General features: G+C 49.6%; 1 protein-coding gene across 7 annotated transcripts in view; it reads right to left on the reverse strand.

Moving 5' to 3' along the window:
• The window catches only part of Synj2 (synaptojanin 2), a gene marked incomplete at its 5' end in the record, with an annotated part of 95,146 nt that overhangs the window by 37,784 nt on the left and 34,561 nt on the right, over nt 1–22,801 (reverse strand). For all 7 annotated transcript variants that reach the window (XM_005390532.2, XM_005390531.2, XM_013517390.1 and 4 more), the window contains 4 exon segments: nt 280–341; nt 9,076–9,159; nt 16,813–17,038; nt 19,757–20,027. In XM_005390532.2, the coding sequence (XP_005390589.2) occupies nt 280–341; nt 9,076–9,159; nt 16,813–17,038; nt 19,757–20,027 (643 nt within the window).

The following is a 22,801-nucleotide window of genomic DNA, read 5'->3' on the forward strand; positions in this document are numbered from 1 at the left end:
TAGGAATATATTACTTTACAGACAAAAACTGCTGCTAATATCTTTTAACTTAGATTATTCTGTATTAAAAATACCAGTGGAGGAAGATTCATTGCAAGAAATAACTGATAATAATTATACATTGCTACCTGAACATTAATTAACATTCAGGGAAATCAGAGCAAGTGAAAAAACACACCATTCTGTAAGCTCTTTCCAGGCATAAAGTAAAAGGAAAAAGTGGATTTAGATCTAAGGTTTGGGGTCCTCCCAGCTTAGTCGGTGTCCTAGGATCCCTACCTGTCGAAAGCAGGGGCGTTGGCCTCCAGGCCTCTATGGAGCCTCAGATGGTGGGAGCCAACCTAAAGCAAGGAGAGACAACACTGGTGAATCTTCCACTCTGCAAGCCCAGGAAGGACTGTGTCCCCCTTCTTTCTCCCATTGCCAGCCAGGCTGTATGGACTATATGCTCCCTGGACTCTGCAAACAGTACTCCCAACTGAAGTCTGGCTCTGCGGATGCCCAGTCCTGACCGTAGCATTGCCTCTACCAGCTGGAATCCTTCCACAGACAAGAAAAATTCCAGGTAAGAGCAGAAGGAGGTGTCAGATCTCCAAACTCTCCAGCCAAACCAGCTAGGGGGTGGGAAACTGCTTTCCACCCTGTATTCCTCCAGGGACCCTCACAAGGACTGTCCTGTCTAACTTGTCTTAATATTTAGAACCACCTGTTTAATACTCAACTTACTTTCAAAACTGCATTTCAAGGGAGGAACCACAGACTGGAGCAGCATGTGGATGCTGGGGCACTACACAGCCATCGGCCTGCTGCCCTGGACAGTGTTGCCGAGCCTGGGCCGGGCAGGCACAGGGGTCCCAGGCCAGGGGACCTCAGTGATGCTCCTGCGGCCCTGCACTGTGCATCCTGACCGAGGCGGCCTGTGTGCTGTGCCACGCCAGTCTGAACCTCTACCTCCGTGACCAGATTCTAAATGGTAAAAGCAGAGGGTCAATTTGATGCATCTGAGGAACTCAGGAACTTTGGGCAACACAGGCTCTCTAGATGAGACTGCCCATGAAGGATGAGCAGAGGAGACTCTGGACTTGGCAGAATTTTTGAAGACCTCGCAGACAAGCCCTATACATTGGAGGACTCTGATGTCTCCTTTGGGGATCTCATGGCTTATTTTAATTACTCTGTTTTCTCACTAAAACTTGTAGCTTACTGAAATAAAGAATGCCCCTCCGAGCCAAAAATTAAAAATTTAAAGAACAAAAAACATTTCAAATACATATTGTTACTAGACCCAGTTTAAGAGGGCTCTCACTGGCCAAATCTGGAGGCAACTTGAATATCAAACAATATAAGGACAATAGTAGATTATAATCTAGTTAATAAAACAGGAATCTGTTAATCTACACTGATAACAATGATGGATGTGTGGGCTGGTGTATGAGTGGGTATGGGAAAGAAGGGAAGACTCATTCTTACCATAGAATATCTATTGATAAATGTGGGGAGTGGAGAAATTATTGTACAAACACCATAGCAAAGAATACAAAAGTCATCCGTGGATGAGTCTTACTCAAAGTTTGATGAGGAGCAAGGTACTGGCATGATCGCAGAGTTTTGCTCTAGAGCGCTTACGGGTTGAAGGGAAAAACATTAATGACAAGTGGTAAAACTGAGTAGACCCTTGACTGGTGACCAAACTTAACATCAGCAATGGAGAGGCAGATGGACACCATGTGCCTAGAAGGACACAGCATTACATAGGCAGCATTCTCACCAGGGATTCAACAAAGTCCAAATCCATGAGCCCTGGGTCAGAAGGAAAGTGAGTGTATGAAATGAGGCATCTTTGCTGTGAATTAGCGAGAGTTCTTAAGAAAGGCGCAGCCAGGACACCCTCACTTTGTTGCCTTGGTTTTCCCTGGCGTCCTTTTTCCCAAATGCCACTGATGCCTGGCTGAGCAAATGTCAGACACTTAATTCAAAAAACATTCTTATCCCTGTAGCATGGGAAAGACTGCCACCTGTCAGTTCTGTCACTTCTGGGCTCACACAGGTACATGGTGGTGGGGGATCTGCACTCCCCTCAGCCGCCTGCTACAAAATCACCAGGGGCTGTTGTCCAGGTAGAAGCTGTCTGTTCTGTGTATGTCCTCCGTCAGCAGTGCAAGAAATGTCCGCAGTCACAGGACAGAAACTGTTTCAGAAGCATCTCCACAGATGAGGGTGCAGGGGAAAAAGGCAACCTTCTACCTTGTTAGTAAGAATGTAAACTAGTACAACCACTATGGAAATCAGGGTTGATACTGCTCAAAAAACTAAAACTAGAAATTCCATTCAACCCAGATATTCCACTTGTAGGCATCTTCCTGAAAGAGTTAAAGCCATACAATGATATGTGCCTATCCATGTTTATAGCAACACAGTTCATAATAGCTAGATCGTGGAAATGGCCTATACATCTACCAACAGATGAATGGATAAAGAAAGTGTGGTGTTTATACACAGTGGAGTACACAGTGCCATAATGAAGGATAAATTTAAGTCATTTGTAGGAAAATGCATTCACTGAGACCATAATGTGAAGTGAAATAAATCAGACACACAACTTTAACTATCATCTGATTTATATGAGAAACCCAAAGTACAGATCAGTTAAAGAGCACTATAAAAGATAGGTGATAGGAAACATGGAGATAGATCTTTTGCAAAAGGAAGAGGACCAAGAGATGGAGGGGAAAGGGGAGGGGAAAGGGATTAAAGAACATGTGTTGTGGACATGTACCAACTCCCCATGATGAATGTCACTGCTTTGTATTGCAAACATGTACTAACAGAAATAAAAACTAAAAAAAAAAAAGAGAGAGAGAGAGAACACAAAGCCATCAGTCCAGACTCAGAAGCCTGGCCTGGTTGTGACAGGCTCCAGTGCTGGACAGACCTGCCTGTCTCTGAGTCACACCCCAAAGCTCTTTCTTTAAACAGTGCAGGCACACCCTGCTGCACGTGTCAGTGCCCAGTCCCCAGGTCTGGAACTCGTCCATTATAAAGACCACCCACATCACCCATTGCTGAGTTATGGAGCACCAAGTTAGCATGGCACTGGGTACGATGGGAAGAAAGGAACAAGGTGGAGATACTGAATCCCCTGCCTTGGATGATTCCTATCCATATAGGATCACCATAGAAAGCCCAGAAGCACCAAAAAGTTCCAAACAAGTCTGTACAGCAAGGACTAATTAATTTGGTGGAGATGTGCCTTCACACACTGGGAGCCAGCAGAGAAACCATGACATGAGGCTTGTCCCCATTTATAGCCCCACTGACCACATCCTTGGGGACTCAGGGGAGGGGAGAAGCAGACAGGAAGCTGGGCACTCAGCAGCAGCCAGTGGCAGGAGAGGGTACAGCCCAGAGCCAGAACTGGAGCCCACATCTCCAGAGGCCTCTGCCTGTCTGTTGGGCTGGATTGAGATGTATTTCATGGGGACAGGACAGACTCCACTGTCATCAGCATGGTCACACTCCCACCATCACTGCTGACGACACACTGACCTGGGAACATGCAGGAGTCAAGGGCACCGTGCCCAGAGGAGCGGCTAAGGCAGGAAATGAGTGGAAAGGAAAATGAGCCTAGGCCAGTGGTCCTCAAAGTGTGGTTCCTGGACATCCCCTGGCCCAGCCCAGCTCTGCTGAGCCAAAAAGTCCCCAGGGTTGGGCCAGGCGTGTCACTCTCACAAGGTCCGGGTGACTCTCCTGCACACCTGCTTCTGCTTGGGCAGTGCTGGCTTTGACTGTCCTCATCTTCATTCCTCTTTTGCTGAGGGGACAAATGCCTGTGGAGGGACAGCAGGAGTGCCGCTGCAGGTCCACGTCCACACTGTGGGGCCATGTCACAGGTCCTCCTCTGGGGCATCGTATCGTCAGGCTGGATCCCCCATTCCCTAAAGCAGATGGGGCCTTGTGTGTAATGGGGGAGAGCTGGAGGCCCCAATTTCTCAGGAAATGGTCTTTTTTTAACACCCCTGTACAACGCTTTAGGATTTCTCAGGTCACCCCCTGCCTCTCCCACCCCATCCTGCTGACCCTTACTCTACCCCTAGCCTGCTCCATTGCATTTCTGGGGTCACTTACTCCTAAAGTCACCCTATGTCAAAAGCCTCTGGAAAGAATGCAGTTGGATGCCATAATGGATGCCATAAAATCTCCATTGGACCCACTGCAGCTGACGGCACTGATTTTTTTTAGCTTCCCCTTCATCTTCACCCTGGCCTCTTCCTGCTAAAGGGCTGATTACCCGTCTGGTCCCTGAAGCCATTTGTTTGGTCCTATAGTCTACACACTGAGCTTAAGGAAGCTGGCCATTCAAATGGTCCAAGTCTTGAGAAGTCCTGACTATGGGCCGCAGCAGAAGCCTTACTAGCATTCGCTCAAGAGGGACCAAAATCACAAGCTCCATTTCCAGGCCCTCCTGGCACTCACTGCTCCCACCTGCAGACTGCAGCAACTCTACCTGCAGTAGCTTCTACCTGGGGGCTCAATCGGGGTGCTCAGGAGCATCCCCTACCGGCTCACCAGCTGACTGAGGCACAGCTTAGGCTCAGAGATATCAAGCTGGCAGGCTGGAAGTGGCCTTGATGTGTTTATAGGAGTGGACAAATGCTCTAAATCAAAGCTCCCCACACCCCAGCCAACCCCAAGAAACATAGTTTACCTGTACACTGTGGAGCAGTCCCCCTGCTTTCCTGAACACTGGAATCACCTCAAGGTCTTCAGAGTACTGCTGCTGGCTCCTGCCCCTAGTCACTGTGATTTAACTGCTACGGCATAGATGGGGTTGGGATGTTCAAAGCCCCCTGTGACTCTAATGTTCAGTAGAGTTGGGGACCAACTCTGGAATGAAAACCCCTTACGGTAAGATACATAGCCACCCTGCCCTGCCCCCTGCCCCATCTCCTGTATCATCTCTCCCATATCCCCATGCCTAGCACTCCAAGCACTGAACCACTGCCACTCCTTGGATGTGCCATGATCCAGGGTTATACCTGCTGCTCCCTCTGCTGGGGCTGCCTCCCTTACCAGCGTGGTTCCCCATGCCCACTCCCTGTCAGAAAAGACAAGAATCCTGAAGGGGACCTTCCAGATCCTCAGCTGTCCCCACCCCAGGCCCTGCCTGGGCCAGCCGCCCCTCCCAAGACCTGCCACTAGATTTCAGCCTTTCTCTGTCGCAGGTTGATTCTGTCACATCCGTGCCCCTGCTCCTTGGGGGAGGGACTATATCTGACTCTGTGTGTCCCATATACCAGGCCGAAGCTCCATGAATGCCTGTGAGAGGAGAGGCTCAGCCTGCGGTTGTTGATTTCCCATCAGTCTGTGAGGGACGGCAGAGACACATGAGGAAACTGGTCCTTGGGCTGTGTCACTACATGTCATTGTCATCGTGAAGATAGGGGACATCTTACAAATCCTCAGGACAAAGAGGGCCATGATTCTTTCCATGTGACTTGTGCTTGTCTCCACATGTCAGAATTTATTTATTATTAAAACAGCTATCATTTTGAAAACTTTTTGGGTTTGAGATACTCTGCTAAATTCTAGTATGTACCATGGTCTTCATTCCTCTCTATAATCCCATGAGGTAGGTATAATCAACCCAACTTTACAGGATAAGGCTTACTAAAAATAACAATTTCTCAAAAGTACATGATTACTAAATGACATACCAGATTTTGAATTCAACCCAGGTCTATAAAGTTTCAAGGTTTGTGTTCTGAATGACTATAAGAACTGCCTCACAACCTTGGTTCCTCCTATGCTGGCTGTCAGGATGTCCAGGACAAATATGAGGCTGCTTCCCACAAGTTCCCCAGATCCACAGCAGGCACTGTGCATGCCAGTGCTGGCCCTGGCCTTGGTTCATTCTCATCAGAGTATGTTTCTCCTTCACCCACTTTTTCCTGGAAACTGCTACACCACAAGCCATCTCACACCCTTTGTGGAACTAAGACAGTCACAAACATGCAACTGAGCACATGCACTGTCACACATCCACGAACTCAGGAAAAGGTTGTGACAGGGGAAAGGTGAATACTGCTAAGAGGCCCCAATCCTCTCTGACTCTCCTCCTCATGGTTCTGTCATGGGATACTTCAAAGCACAGACAAAAATCACATGTGCAAGACATGTGTCTGTGTATGCAGCTTACAGGGAGGAAAATTCTGAAGCAGCCAGAGGAGCAAAGTCTTCAGCAGATGAATGAGACGGTAAATACACACTGTAACAAGCAATACCAGGGGAGCAATGAATCTCAGATTAAATTTCACTGTGGCTACTTAGAAACTGCATGTCCTTTTTTACATGATAAAAATGAAATTATTAAAGGTACATGGTTGCCATCAAGATTTAAGAGTTTGTACCAAAGGCACTATGCCTGTGAGCACACACAGACTAATCATGGCCCCACAGACTTCTTTGTCCACCCCAGCCTCCACCCCTGGCAGGGCTCATGTTCTCTAGGGCAGCCCCCAAGAAGGCACACCTCGCAGCTTAGAAGGTAAGCCATTTGCCCGAAAATCTCTGAGCTTTCCATCCTTCCTCACTTAGGACAAAAATGGAGAACAAACCAACCAGAACCCATCCTTAGCTTAATACTGATAGTTCAGGCTGGATAATGATAGCCCACCATGTAAGTTGCCCTTCTGGTCCCCTCTGAAAATGACTTAATCCTTCTTTGATGACAGATGGCATTTAGAAGATAAACACAAGGATTAGGCCCAAAGGTTAGCAAATCCCTAATGAGATTAATGGACACTAAAGCTTTTCGAAACTGTGCTCGAAGACACCACAGAGGCTTTGGTGAAACATGAGTGTGAGGACTCTAAAAGGTGACGCAGCTGCTAAAAAGCTGGGTGATGCATGTCCTCATGACCCTTGTTGGTGTCTGACTCAGGCAGTCATTCCACGGCCGAGTAAGGCTGTGTCAGGGACATTATCAAGGTCAAGCTGGAGACCACCGGTTTTGTCTTTTAGACAAGGGAGATAAAAACATTAAAAGTCCTAGAAATAGGACAGAAGAAGAGCAAAGACATTGGAAGGCCTAAGCCAAATGGCGGAGGGAGGTCCACGAGGCCACTCTAGCAGGCACTGCAGGCAAGCTTTGGGGAGAAGAGCCAGACTTCCTCCTGTGGCCCTCTGAACACCCTGGACAGACAACAACAGAGAGACAGCAACCCGGGACAAAGAGAGCCTGGCACAATCAGCACAGCCATAGCCATGGCCTGGAACACGGCCTCTGAGTCCTGACCCCTGAGCTGAGACGGAGTATGAAATGGATGCGTTTCAAAGATCCTTCTCACAGTCTAAGATTCTGTCACAACCATCCCCTCAATTTTAACACTTTTTACAAGAAATATGTGGTCTCCCTAATTGCTTTCTATACTGTATTCATTTGATCTATGCTTTTTAGCCTCTTAAATACAGAGCTCAAGACGTTTCTGAAAGAAAACTCCAAATTTAAAGAAAATTGTTACAAAACTCTTTTGGAATGTTCAGACTATGATCTCTACGGAGACAGAAAGTGAGCTAAGTGCTGCTCAGACCTGAGGCTGAGCTGGGAGGGTGGCTGACTATTAACGGCACGGAGTCGTCCAGCGGTGATGAGAATGATCTAAAGCTCTAACTTGCAGTCTGGAGATGCAGCTGAGGGCTGACATGCTTTCCTAGCACGTAGAAAGCCTGGGTTCAATCCCCAGCACTGCAGAAAGAAAGAAAGAAAGAAAGAAAAATAACACTCTAATTTTAGATTACGGAGCTTGTTACACAACTCTAAATGCACTGAGAAACACTGAGTTGTATGCTTTACATGGGTACAGCTTATAGCATGGGTCAATAAAGGTAAAAAAATAAAAACCTCCTTTAGAAAGTGCTCTTGGGGAGTTTTTGGAGGTATAAGCAAGCTCAGGCACACTTCTCTGTGTTATCTTTCAATGCCTCTGGCTACCTTGGACACCTGGGTTGCTCCTTTCTAGTGGGAAGACTGCATGCTACTAAAGCCTTTTTTTCTCCACAGAACTGAGGCTACACAAGACACTCAGTCCATCCATCTCACTTGACAGGCTGACATGTCAGGTTGTCAACACAGCAAGCTAACGGCTGTGGGACTCGGAGGCTCCCCTTCCAGAGGCACAGGGACAATTCTAGGTCTGGGCTAAGAAGCTGAACCCTAGGCTGGGAACTCTGAGGCCTTCTGTGTCAGACACCCCTAACAACCTAGCATGCTGCACCCTGGGCCTCTTCGGCCGCTGGCTGATGACCCAACTGCAGTCACACGAGAGGCTTTGGTAAGAAGAGCCAGAGATGACAGAGGCCCCAGGTGAGAGGTTTTCTGAAGGTACCACATTTCCTCAAGACAGGGGAGAAGATGGAGACTAGTGTGAGGGAGGAATCCCCAGGCCTGAGACTGCTTCACTAGAGAACCCACACAGGGAGTAACATGTCTTTCATTGATGACAAGTGTGTTCTTTGATAGTATTCCTATCCCTGAACTCTTTGCAGGACGCAGAAGCCAAATTCCTCTGGCACTGACCACAGTTCTGCTTTAGACTGTACTGGGTATTTTTAGAAATCATAGGGAGACTCTGTGAGGTCCTCACGTGGCTCCACACAGGCACCACCCAAGGCCAGACCATCCCATGTCACCAAGGGCCCGGTGACCCTTCTGAAGGCCTCCGTGAGAGTCCCAGCTCTCAAAACCATTCTCAGTGTACTGATCACAGCCTAGCATGCCCTGTGGCCTCCTTCTTCAGCAGACACACACACTTACCCAGGTCAGAGAACACTAGTATTTGTTCACCCAAACGCTGCAAACCAGCCTGCATGCTCTACACACACACACATGCGCGCGCGCGCACACACACACACACACACACACACACACACACACTTTGACAGCTTGACTCCACACACTGGACTGGGGGACTACACCAGAAACTCCACCAGGAAACATGTTTAAAGAGACAAACCACAGCTATTGGAGGGCAGAGGAGCAATAACATAGAGAAAAGACTGTTTGTTTAAATCACCTACCTGAAGCCCTGGCTGTTCCCAAAACAGCGGAACCAACCCTCTGATCTGGACAAAAGACGAGACTCCATCATCCATGTAAATCGTCTGCAGCACAAGGAAACAGAAAGGGAAAGGTATTCTTCAATGAAATCCAATGTCCTGGGCTGGTAATGGGATCTGGTGCCTGTGACCCGACACCAGTCAGGAAGGGCAGACAGTGGACTTGGGCGCCCTCTGCTCTCCCCCAGCACATATGGCACTGGCCGGGTGGCAGGGCACGTAGCTGCTGGCCAGCCTCTGAGGAGGGGTCTGGGGTGGGCTGGAGGCCCTCAGACTTGTCCTTCCAGGGTCTGTGGGAATGCACACTCCTAGGGCGCAACTTTGCCCTGCTCCATGAAAAACCCAGCACCTCCTCCTCTTCTCCACTTTGGGAACAGAAACAAATGTGCTCTGGGATTTAACCAAGACCTTTCTCAGTGCCCTCTATTTCCACCTGTCCAATAGCTAAGTAGCAGGGAGCTAGCTACTGGAAAAGGGTTGAAGAAATCAAACAAACAAGGAGCAATACAGCCAAAAGACATAGTTGACTGCACCTGTCGGTCTCACATTTGACAACACAAGTCAAGACTCAGCTTGAACTTGGTCCTGGCCCTGTGCCACTGTGTCCTTAAACACGCCACTCAGGCAACACACACAACAGTTTCCACAAGCTCCCAGTGTCCTGCCCCTGTGTACAAACAGATGAGACTTACGCTTTGAAAAAATATACCCTCCCACACACCCAGGTTACTTCAGAGTGTGTCCGCAGGCTTCCAATGACATTTTAAAGACAGAAAGTACACTCCTGAGCAGGGGAAGACTGCCGTGGTTATCAGATGCCCAGTCTTTATCTGTGCAATCCTACCCTGGCCTGGCGGGGCTGGCAGGGGCGTCGCTGTAAGTCCTTTCCATTGCTTACCAGCCTGCTCCCTTACAGGCCAGATCATGCTCAGATCACACATGCATTAGTAATTCTTTAGGGGAGGGTGTGACAATGAGACCTGTGAGCCCCCAAACCATAGGCATGACACAGACCTAGTGTCTATGCTGTGGGTTGTAATTTTAGCCTTTGTCACCAAAGGAAAAAGATGCTTGGTTAAGAACACTCTGTGTTTCCAGGTATGGACTCCCAGCACATGTGTCACTCTCCTTTATTCCACTACCCAAACCAGGATAGCAGTTTGTTGACATCACTGCCAGCATAGTTGCTACAGTGAGGGGAAGGACATAAAGCTGAGCCCAGATTCCAAAGACACCGAGTCAGTCAACATTTGAATATGAAGACAACTGTTAGTGATGCTCAGGATCTGATCCAGCTTAGGAACTCTCAACCCTCACTCAGAGACCACACACTTGCAGGACTGCTCCTAACCTGACCTGGTTCCTCCAGAGCCATGTTCTGCTCAGAACCAGGTTCCAGAAGCACACAGGACCCCCTTCCCCACTGGGGTAAGAGGAAAGGGTGCAGCAAAGTTCTCCCCTCTGCCCTCTCCAGGAAACCCCTCTATGTTGACATGTCCCACTGTGCCAGCCCCCTAACCTGGCCAGCAGCACCTGAGATGCTCCATATTCCTCCCAGAATGTGCGTGGGGTGGGGGAAGGTCTTGTCTCACGTCATGGATCCCATTCCACAGAGCTCACTTAGGGCCCTGGAGGGAGGCAGGATGGAGCGTGAAGCATATGAGAGCAGGATGGAGCGTGAAGCATATGAGAGCAGCATGCTGCCAGGGGCCCAGTCTGCACCGAATCCACTTTGCAAACTCCCATCTGCCCAGTGGGATGGCCCGAGGACATTACTGAGCACGGCCAGTGTCAGTTTCCCTCTCTCTGAATGGAGCTAATGTCACTGGGTGCCGGGTGTGAGTGAAGGTGCACGCACTCAGCACAGAGTAGGCACTGCACAGCATAATTGTTGAGACTGTGGATGAGCCCATCCAGCGAGAAAGGAGGGTTCTGTAGGGGCAGAATGCGAGGCAAATAGGACTAGACCATGAGGGAATGAGGCAGGAAGGAATCCAATAACAGACCAGCTGGGGAGGGAGATGGGGGGCCGTAGCCTAACAGGAGCCCTTTGTGGAAGGAGGAAGCCTGGAAACCAAAGTGCCATACACAGAAAGGGACAGAACAGGAGAACACGCCAACTGTGTGCACACACTTCCATCAGAAAGGCTTTTTGCTGGGCCTCTATGTCCAGATGCAGCAGTAACAAACCAGCCCTTCCAAGTCTGTGCTCCTGGGAGGAAACACAACCATTCTCATCCCCTCCCCCTGTTACTCAGTAGCCTTATCTCCCATAGTCAAATATTTATCTCTTATCTTTTGATTGACTAAAGGACTTTTTGGTTTTGTTTTTCTGCACAGTGAGTCACTGCTGCAGAGCAAGCCCACTGGGTATGACTCACAGCTGAGCCAAAAAGACTCGACGCTTCCTCCTAGGAAGCCAGAGATGCCACCCACGCATGTACACAACATGTATTTGTACGTGTACACTACACAAATGCATGTGTACACATACAGCACAGCATGTAATGCATGCACGACAGGTGCAACACAAATGTATACACAGTATACACAGAGCACGCACATGCGCATACCACATACAGATGTGTGTCCACCCACAACACATACATTCACACACAGCCTGCCTAGGAGGAGGCAGATTGTTCATTCCTGGGAAGAATATGTTAAAAGAAGGCAGAAGCAGAGGGGGCTGAAGGCCCTTCATTCTCAGGCTCCTTGAGAATTAACTCATGAGAAGCCAATTTGTCTCCTGAGAGCCCCCACTCTGTTCTCTGCATACAGCTATTCACCTAATGATACCTGCAAAGGCCAGCAGGCTGCCCCCAGCACCTACTTCAGGGCCTCTGGTCTGTCTGTAGACCCCTCCCCAGCAGAGCCCAAGCCAACAGTGGCTTGTGGGTGCCACCAGGGCCATGCTGCCCTAGCACAGCTCCTTCCCGGCTCAGCAGTGAGCTCAGCAATGATGTCCTCAAGGACCAGAATCAGTGCCTGCCATTTCTTCAAGGTCAGGTGGAAGAGGGAGCAACATTCTCTACCTACCAAACCCCTGTAATTAAAGGCCCCAGAGAACTTGTACAATCTGCTAGTTCATATGAGAGAAGGCAGGAAACAGGTACCCAATGGTGCACACTGCCCCAACTCCTGGCCCTTCAGACCCAAGGCACTAGGACAAGCCCGATATCCATGATACTGCTTCAGCAAGACAAGCCTGATGTCCATGATACCACTTCAGCCCTAAATGACAAGCTGCTAGGTTACCAGGCAGGTCCCCATGCTCGCAGTGAACCACCTCGCTGGGGCTACTCCCTAAGCTTCTCAAAGGCTGCAGAGTGAGCAGAGTCTCCCTACCTGGTGCTAATCGCCAAGACACATCATGAGAAGCACCTGCATCAGCACATGGCCAGAGCAGCAGGCTGCAGGCAAGCAGCTGAGCTCTGACTATGGGAAGTGCCCTGGCAGCTAGAACAGTGCAGTCTTGTTCCTGCTGTACCCATGTCCCATATGCCCAGGATGGAACTGGAGCCCAACAGGATCAGCAGCAGACTCTGCAGACTCTGCTGAAGTGGCCAAGGGTTCATTTCCAGGTTGCCAGCAAGGATAACTGTGGACACGCCTCTGCAAAGTGACACCCTTCTCCACGTGGTCGCCTGCTCCCCAGCATTACAGTAGTCTGCCTGGATCCCCACTTCCCACGTGCTCCATCAGGAGCAGCCTCAAATATGCACGTCTCCAAGAAAAGACTGCTCGACGTGCCCAGTGGAAACAGTCACTGTGGGGTTAAGTTACACCCCCTCAGTCAGGAGGGGGCATGTCTCTACAGCTGCCCATGTCTCTGGATGGACAGCAGATGGTGGTGTCCGACTGCCCTTCACAGAGAGCCCAGCACTGCCTGGCTCAGAGGAGGAAAAGGGACGGAAAACAAAAACTAGGAAGACCTCAAAGGCGTATTATGAAAGTCAAGAAAATCACTCCTCCTAATCTCAAGAAAGGGAGGTGGAGACAATTCAACCAGCAATGATCAGGCTAAGGTTTTCCCTTCCAAAACTCATGTTGAAATTTAATCCCCAATATGAGATACCAGTATTTAGAGGTAGAGCCAGGTGGGACCATTAAGAAGTGATTAGGGCTCTGTCTTAATGGACTAATGGGTTATCTTGAAAGTGGGTTTGTTAATAAATGACAGTCTGGCTAGGACTCCTGTGTGGTCCCTGTCTCTCATCAAGCAATGCCTTGTGCCACAGGACTCGGCCAGTAAGATGGCTATCACCAAGCCAGGTACAGTGGCACAAACTTGTAGTCTCAGCTACTTGGGAGGCTAAAGCAGGAAGATAGCAAATGTGAGACTAATCTGGGAAATTTAGTGAGACTAAAAAATAATAAAAAAAAATAGAAAGGGGTGGGCCAAAAAAAAGATTTGCAGTATGGTGGCACATGCCAGTAATCCCAGCACTCAGGAGAGTGAGGCAAGAGAACTGTTGTGAGTTCAATTGCTGTGAGCTACATAGTGAGTTCAAGGCCAGCCTGAACAGTATAGGGAGAACTTGTCTTAAAAAAAAGGGGGGGGGATGTACAGTAGCAGTATAGTACTTAGCTGGGGATGTACAGTAGCAGTACAGCACTTGCCTAGCATGCTCAAGCCCCTGGGTTTAATCCTCAGCACTGGAAAGAGAAAAAGAAAAAAAGTCACTAGACTGAGGCCCCTCAACCTTGGACCAGAGCTGTGAGTCAAAAACAAACTTTTTATGACTTACTGTATTAGTCAATTTCCTGTTACCAGGATAAAATACCTGACACACACAACTTAAGGAGGAGAGATTTATCTAACTTACAGTTTCAGAGGATTCAGTTCATAGTCAGCTGGCTGCAAGGTGCGGTAGAAGTGCAAGGCAGAAGAGAGCTGCTCAATCTATGGCAGCCAGGAAGCAGAGCAAGCAGGAAAAGCCACAGACAGAGAACACCCTCTAAAGGCACGCCCCCCAGCAACCCTCCTCCTCCAACTAGGCCCTACCTCCTAAGAACGTATTTAACTGGGAACTCATCAATGGAAGTCATCAGTCCACTGATGAGTATATCACCCTCATGATCCAATTACCTTGCAAAAGCTCCACCCACAAACACATGAGACTTTGGGCCTGGGGTATTGTAGATCTAAACCATAGCACTTAACCCAGGTATTGTGTAATTAGCAACAGAAAATAGACTAAGACAGGGCTGTAGCCTAAGAGCTGGGGAAGGCTGTTCTTATCTCTAAGGCCTTGCTGGGTTCCCCCAAAACAGGAGATTCAGGGGCTGTGGGCAAGGTCCCTGCTCCTGAGCCTTAATAAGTTAACTGGGAAAGCAAGAGAAACATGTCAGTCCCTGGCACACATCATTAAAAGCCAGGGCAAAGGCCTCAGCTTGAGCCTGTAGCATTGCCTGCTAGTCTACAGAAAGTGGAGCAAGGGAAGATCACGAGGATGTTCCGAAGCCAGATGCACTGCATAAGGCACAGACCTTTCACATGGGATTATGTACTGGTTATGGGTTGGGTTGTGTCCCTTCCAACACAGATAAATCCTAGCCCCAGCACTCCACAGTGTGACCTTGTTTGGAAATAGTATCTTGCAAATGTCATTAGTTTAAGAGAGGCCATCCTGGATGAAGAAGGGTGACCCCTGACTCAATATGACAGTGTCCTTAGAAAGACAGAGACAAACAGGCAGAAGAGGCAGAGCCTGGAGTGATTCTGCCCCAAGCCCAAGGCTACCAGAAATCGGAAGAGGGGAGAAAGAATCCTCTCCTTAGGGCTTTGAAGAGAACATGACCTTGCCCGACACCTTGATTTCAGATTCCCAGCCTCCACAACTCAGAGAACAAAGGCCTGGGATTTTAAACCACCCAGTGCATGTATAGTACTTTACTACAACAGCCTCAGGAAGCTCACACAGCCCACTTTGACATTCCATGTTAGAAGGTCCTACCTCAGCCAGGTGTGGTGGCACACACCTGCGGGAAGCCAAGGCAGGACTGTAAGTTTGAGCCCAGCCTGGGCTAATTAGTAATTTAGAGTGACTCTATCTCAAAAAAACAAAAAGAACTGGAGATGTAGCTCAGTGTGAAGGCCCTGGGTTTAATCCGCAGGAAAACACACACACACACACACACACACACACACACACACACACACACATACACACAGACATATCTTATATGAAAGGAGTGGGGAGTTGTTTCCCTGATGACACACTTGGAAGATACAATGGATGGAACCAGCTTATTAACTAGATGGAGAATGAAGGAAGGCTGGGACTCAGAGCCTCCCTCCAGGGCCCCATGATGATGTCTGGAATCAGAGGCTCTGAGATGCTGATTTGTACAGACGCGCTTTGCTCCTTCAGTCCTGTTCTCAGCACAGCACCCAGTTCGTGGCAGGTGATAGACAATACAGATGTACTGAGTATCTGAAGGATAAAAGTGCAGCTGGAGAAGTGGTCATGAAGGTGGTGCGTATGAGGTAAAGGCAATAATCTTCACCATGGCAGTAATCTTCACATAGCTAGGAAAAACCTCCTCCACCGGGGGGCTGTATATTCCTTTCCTTCCTTCCTATTTATTTTTTGTGTGGTACTGGGGATGGAACCCAAGCCTCATGCAACTAAGCGAACACTCTACCGATGCTATGTCCCCACTCCTCTCATTTTTAACCAGGCATTTATTTAACAGCCTTGTCACTATTCAGGAGCGTGAGCCCTGTGAGCAGAGTCACTGACAGATAACTTCACCTGCTGCTTGTTCGAGGGCACCTGTTCCATGTCCCCTCTATGCCTGCCTGACTCTGCCTGGCACAGCCTCCCCATCTTTGCGTCTTTAATAGCTGGTTCCTGCAAGATGGAGCCCCACACTGATATGAGTTGCCTTTGAATGCCCAAGTACACAGAAGCTCACGGGGTAGAGGCAGGTGTGCAGATCAGTGCTGAATTAAACCAGCTGGAGTCTGCACAGGGAGTGCCTCCCACAGCGGGTGCAGAGCCACAGCTGCACTGAGCACACATGGGATGTCTGCAGCTCGCCACCTACAGGGGTGTCACACCTGTGCCTCTCTGGGGCTTCCTCTTCTTGCAGTTGAAATTCTGCAAGCTGGCAGTATCCCACAGGGTGCAACTCAGAACAAACACAACAGCAGTTGTAACACTGCTCTCTGCTCTCTGGGAGTGAACAGAAGTTAGGAAAGGAAACTAATGAGGAATTACGCGGAGTCCCACTCTAGGAGAGATAAAAGCAACTGAGCTCAAAGTGCTGACTTCACAGCTCCCAGGTGCCCACACTTGCTTCTAGGATGAAGCTTGAGCTAGTTTAGAATAAACATTTCTTCTCCTATCGTTCCATTGAATTGATGTACTTTTTCATCCTAAAAATATTTTTTAAGCCCTGTTGGTTCATCTTTTAGCTGCTTCTGGAATAAGTGTCACCCTTCCCAACCATAGCAACTACTTCTGACTCCAACTAAAAACATCGGAGGTAAGCAACATGAGATGTGAATCAAAAACCATGCAAACCTGAGCCAGACTTTTCATGCAGAGCCCAATTACACATACACAGGAAAGTGCTATGATCAGAAACTGTCCCCAATACATCAGGGTCCCTTTTGCTCCCAGTGAAAAACTGCATGCGTTTCAGTGCCTGAGAACCACTCAGTGCCATGGGTGGCCCTGGGCTCACCTGCTCAGTCTCCACAAAGTTGGACACGTGGCCATCATCGTTCACGCCACGGGTGTGGAAGCGAGTACCGGCGCGCTCACAGCTGATGCGAGAGATGAGACAGGCCTTGGCCTGCTTGTGCGAGGCGTACACTGTGCGGATGGCCACCACGCCGCAGATGACCTTCAGCAGCCAGTCACAGCAGCGCACCTGGTGCTGCCGCAGGGGCATGTGCAATAGCTGGTTCCTGCAAAATGAAGCCCCACACAGATCAGGGTCGCCTCGGCATTTCCAGCAAACACTGCACTCAACATGAGTACGGATAAGGCACTGGTGGGGGACCTGGCATTCTGCTCAGGACTCTGCAGTGGGGACATGCAGACCCAGGAAGTCATGTGCTTCAGAGAGGCCCCCAGTGGCAGGGCCACGGTGACGTGTAGAGGGGCAAAGAGGAGGAAGCCCTTTCCCAAAGCTACCACTGGTTGTCCAAAAGGGCAAACAGAAGCAAAACTAGAGCATGAGCAGGCACCTTGCAGGGAATTTCAAAGGAGCTTCTGTTTAGAGGGTACCACATTTTTTTATTAGAACCCATCAATAAAAAATTTAATCATGTCTTGATTAAATAATCATGACCAAATGATAAAAAATGATTTAAAAATTATTAAATATATACACAATTAAATTATATACATTTATACACACATGTGGGGTGAATATGATGAAAGTATTACAAGCCAATTCAAAATAAATAAAAATGGACAAGAGAAAAATAAAGTTTGATAGAAGTCCCAGTATTTCCTCCCCATACCCGGAGGACTATTCCAGGCTCTGGAGTCCATCGTGATAGTGCCGGTGAAAGCAGCCAACAGGTACAAGCACACACAAACCATCCTCCATGCCTGGAAGGTGGATTAACTCACTACATCTTTGACAGGAGCCCACGTGAAAGGTATGACAGAAACCCATTTTACAGATAAAGACACTAAGGTATAGGAAGCAAAGCATTCGCCCAAGGTCATAGGGCTTGTGAGCAGAGCTGGTGCTCCTCAGCCCAACCCCTCTTGATGAAGGCCCTACATTTACACATAGTCATGTGACCCTCCCACCCTTCGCCATCTGCCCCCGCCTCCCAAACATACCCTGGAGACCCGAGCTGTGTGATTCTGAGGCCTGTCACCAGGGGACTCTCTCCTACAGAGTCTGGAGCAAATCTAGATCACAATGCCCTACTTGTTTAAAAAAAGGCAACCCAATTCCTGCCCTTGGCCTTCCTCAAAGACAGCAGCACATTCTCATTGCTGGGAATGTGTGCTGTGAGTTCTGGCAGATCTCTGGGCTTCTCCAAAACCTTTGCTCTGGGGCCATAGCCACTTTCACCCCGCAGGAAGCCTGGCTCCCACCGACTCCTCACAGCCACTGGCTCCTCTGCATGAAAAATGATGACCATGAAGCACAATTTCACACAAGTATGTCTCCTTCTGAGTCACTCTAAACCACTTTATTAACAAAATTTTAAATCTGCCTGTGGCATCAAGGCCAGGCCTCCAGATTCCAGATCTGCCAGAACAGCTTGGGTCTCTGTCACCAAAAGGCAGAGGGAGGAGCCTTGTGCCAAATGGATAACTCTAAGTAACCTCTTCTAGTGACATGCGCCTGATCCTCTGGGGGGAACAGCTCACACCCCAGGAGGAAGAGACCCGAATCTAGGAAGAACCACAGAGCTTTGCATTTGTTGCTAGGACTTGAGTGTCCCGGGAAACAACTTTTAGTATGACTGACAACCAGCCTGGGAAGATCACCTCCCCCTGCTGCCCATTCTCCCGCACTTACTAGCCACTTGCAGTGTACACCCCACCGATTCCTGCTGTGGTCTCCAGACCTCAGCCACTGCACCACAATACAGTGGATGAGGTGATGGAGCCTGTGACCACTCTGGCTGGGGACTGGGCTGTGGGCAGTTCTATGGTCTCTGCCTGGAGCCCTAACACCATGCCCTGGAGTGGGTGCCTGGTACCTCCACAGTTGCTCCCTCCTTCCCAGCCCCAAATCCAGCCTGGACCAAGATTCCCATCACTGTTGCTCCTCTTCTGTCTCCCAGGGATCTGAGGGCAGCAACATTGGCTAGCAGGCCTGCATTGTGTCCCACATCACCACTGCCTCCTCTTAGCTCCTTTACAGGGGACGGCAGGGTCTTGACCTTAGGGCCCAGAAAAGCCCATAGATAACTACACATTTATGGGGCCATCTACTATAGCCATGTCCTTACCTGAAGTGAAGGCCAGATGACCCTAAACATACAGAAACCCAGCCAGACTTGTCTGTTTATGTTCCTACAAGTTACTTTGGGCATGCTGACTCAATTTCCCTAGAGACAGGCCTGGTTTAGCTTGTGATTACCGGCCTGGACTCTAGCGCTAGAATGCCTGGGTTCAAAATCTGGCTCTGCCACTTGCATGTAGAGTTCAGTGAAATTCCCATACCCTTCATGCCTCAGTTTCTCTGTCTGTAAGATGGGATAACAGACTCTATTATATAGATTAGTATGAGGACTCTTGAGTTACCACCCCAGTGAGCTGAGACTGGTACTTGAAGCACAGTGCTTTGTAAATGTCATCAGGGAATATATTGGACCCAGCAGGTAACTGGGCTCTGGAGCCGCGCAAAGAGCTAGCCCAGGCAGAAGCACTGAGCATGCGCCAGCGAGGACGCACTCGCACATGCCCGCTCAAATGCTCTTTCTCTAAGGAGCAGATTTTCTTTTCTAAATCTGTAAGAGAAGACTTGAACCCATTCCCTGAGCTCACAGGGAATGGAACTCAGGTTAGTTTCTCTCTCATCCTGCAGAGAGAGCAGGTGTGGATCTCAGCCCTCCAGAGGTGACGCAGAATCTGGGGGCTGACGTAAGATGAGAGTCGAGGACAAGCGGCCGCCCACAGCCTGCCTTCTGGGGGACCCGGGCCCTCACCAGAAGAAGGAGTTCCCCCACTCCGAGCTGTCATCTCCCTGCTTCTGCGTCCGGACAGTCAGGTCAAAGCGGGAGCCATCATTGGGCCATGCGAAATAAAACACCCCCGAGCTAAGGATCTTCCGCAGGGCGAGCAGGCGGTCCTCCTCCCGGGCCTCCTCCTGCAGAGGGTAAAACTCGATGGCGGTGATTTTGTAGATTTCTGCATCTGGAATTCTGCCCACCGACGTGCAGCCTGTCACCAACACCAGGAAACTCAGAGAAGCACCACCTGCAAGTGGAATCAGATAAAAGAGCTGAAGGGACTTCGGTTTACCAGTCCTACCCCGCAGCGTTTCTAGCGCCCAGTCACCTAAACCTAGGGCTCTATAGCCCAGTCACGTTCGCCGAGGGTGTTGGCTCACAACAGCACCAAATGCAGGGACCTGCTGGAAACAGGGAGTCTGCCCCTAGCCCAGCTCTCTAGGATCAGCAGTCTGCTTTAACGCATCCTCTGATGATTCTGGCGCTGACAGCTTCCAGACGTCAGCCCTCCCCAACATCTGTACCCTAAGCCCTCCAACTCACCCCCACCCTCACCTGCCAGCCTTCCCTGGTTTCCAGAGAGAGCGCCTGGGGTCCCTGTATGTGCCAACAGTTCCCCATCAGCACTGGTCACATACAAAACCAACCGCCCCCTTCAGCCTGTGTCCAGGCTCCTCAGGGAAGGATTCTGGGTCACTGTTGTCTTCCAGCACCACTGGTGTCTGATAAATGTGTCCGAAACCAATTCCTGTGCAGGTTACCCAGACCACACTGGCCTGCTGCCCAGAGAAGGGTGCACAGCCTCCGGGACACTGCCACACTGTCCCTCATTGCCCATTTTCTATTCTGTGCCCCCTACCACACAATGCTTCACAACTATGCTGTGTGTTAGGAGTGGATGGCGATGCTGTGCCCCTGGAACAGGGGGATGCCGGCGCATCAAAGGACAGGGTCTGAGAGATGGCCTGGTTCTGCCCAGAGGACACTCTGAGGTCTAGGAATCCTCTCCCAGCAAGATCTACTCTAAACAGCCAGTGGTCACCATCTAGAGTGACAGTTCAGATGTCCTCAGATCTCTCTGTGCTTGGATGAAAGACCCAAAGACAGCCAGCTCTACCTCCCCAGACTTCTTCCTCACACCTCACAGGAGGAAGAATGTGGCTCACAGCACAGAATGACTGGTTATTTTCCTTTTTAGGTACTGGGAATTGAACTCAGGACCTTGTACTTGCCAGGCAGGCGCTTGTGTCACTGAGCCATATCCCTGGCCCAAGACTGTTTGTATTAAAGTGCATCGAATAAGTGGGTCACGACTTACATGCCCGCTGATGCACTGTGGGGTGGTGAGGCACCTGCAGAGCCACACTATTGGTTCCTGTTACAGCTCCCACTTCTGTGATGAGGAGCCCATTGTGTACCTAACAATGAAGAAAGCCATGCTGGGCACAGCAACAGGAATCAGGGCTGAGTTTCTCAGGTAGGGTGGGTGGGGTCTCGGTGTGGCTGGCCTTCTTGACTCCCAGCTCCAAAGATGCAGACAGGCTCCAGCCTTGGCTGGGACAAGTCCACAGCTCCCCTCTTCCTGACAGATGGGGAACACGCCATTCAGCAAAGTCTCCTGGCATGGCCAAAGGACAGGCAAGGAGTGGGTTTGAGAAGAGGAATGGAAATTTTTGCTTTCTCTCCTTCCACCCAAATCAGGAAGTGGATTTCTCACCCTACTCCTCACCAGCCTCTGCGTAGGGGCCCGAGTGGCTGGCACGAGTCCCAGGCTGCCAGGAAGACAGCAGGCATCTCCTGCACAGGCCAGAGGCCTGGGGGAGGCTCGAAAGGCCGGGCTACAGCAGGCACGCAAGACAAATGAGAAAAAGGGAAGGCGCCACCATCACAGGAAACTGGCTCCTGAGTCCTGGGGCTCAGGAGGATGCAGGCAAGTGACTGTTGCTACTAGGTGCTTCTGTAGAGCTCAAACTGAGGACAGCGCTTACACATTCTAGGTACTTCACACACACTCACTTCATCCTCCCAAGGCCACCATTATTACCTCATGTACACAGGGTGGGGAGAAAGGAGGTGGGGAGGTTAAGTGGCCTTCCCAAGGTGACAGCGTTGGGGACCTGGGATCCAAACCTATTTTCTGGCCATATCTCTTGGACAAGCTGCTGAGGCCAAGTCTGGCTGCAGAGCTGGTGCTCCTCCTACATTTTGCAGGTGGTAGAACCAACCTGCCTAGCAATGCTGCTCTTGCAGGGCCACCATCACCACTTCATACATAGTGACTGTCCCTGGGGGAGCTCAGTCACTGCCCAATCACACGCCAGTCTGTGTTGGAATGGTGATATGGAGGTGGAATTCACCTTAAGCCCATATTCTGTTGCTGGTATCCAGCAGTTTTCAATCAGCTTGGCTTGCTGTACCTTTCAAGAATGAGGCCAGCCAACATACACACTGTAACTGAATAGGGCATCCTGACATTCACATACTGAAGTCCTCACCCCCACGTGACAGCATGAGAAGGTGAGTTCTCGGGGGGGAATCTGGTCCATGACACTGGAGACCTCGTGTATGGATCAGCCCTTTATTAAGGAAGCCCCAGAGAGCTCCCTCACCTCTTCCACCCCACAAGGACACAGAGAAAGCATCATCTGTGAACCAGGAGGTGAGCTCTCATTACCCAGATACCAAACCTGCTAGCCTCTTGCTCTTGGACTGGCGGCCTCCAGAGCTATGAGGAATAAACTTCTGTTGTTCATAAGCCACAGTTCTTACCTAGGGAACTCAGCTACAGCAGCCAAACAGATCTAGACAGCACCTTTTGCTCACTTAAAAAATGACAAGTTCTCACCTGTCGTTTAAAAATAATATTCTTTCAAGCAAATTCTACATATTGACAGGTAAAAATAAGGCATCATGGTCTTCTTTACTGGTATCCAGTGGAATCTACAGTGACTGGATACCCATCCCGGTCTATTATTTAGGGAACACACGAAGACACCTTCACAGGTGGAATTCTGAGCCATC

Source organism: Chinchilla lanigera, unplaced genomic scaffold (genome assembly GCF_000276665.1).
Source record: "Chinchilla lanigera isolate Chin_1 unplaced genomic scaffold, ChiLan1.0 scaffold00038, whole genome shotgun sequence".
Lineage (NCBI taxonomy): Eukaryota > Metazoa > Chordata > Mammalia > Rodentia > Chinchillidae > Chinchilla > Chinchilla lanigera.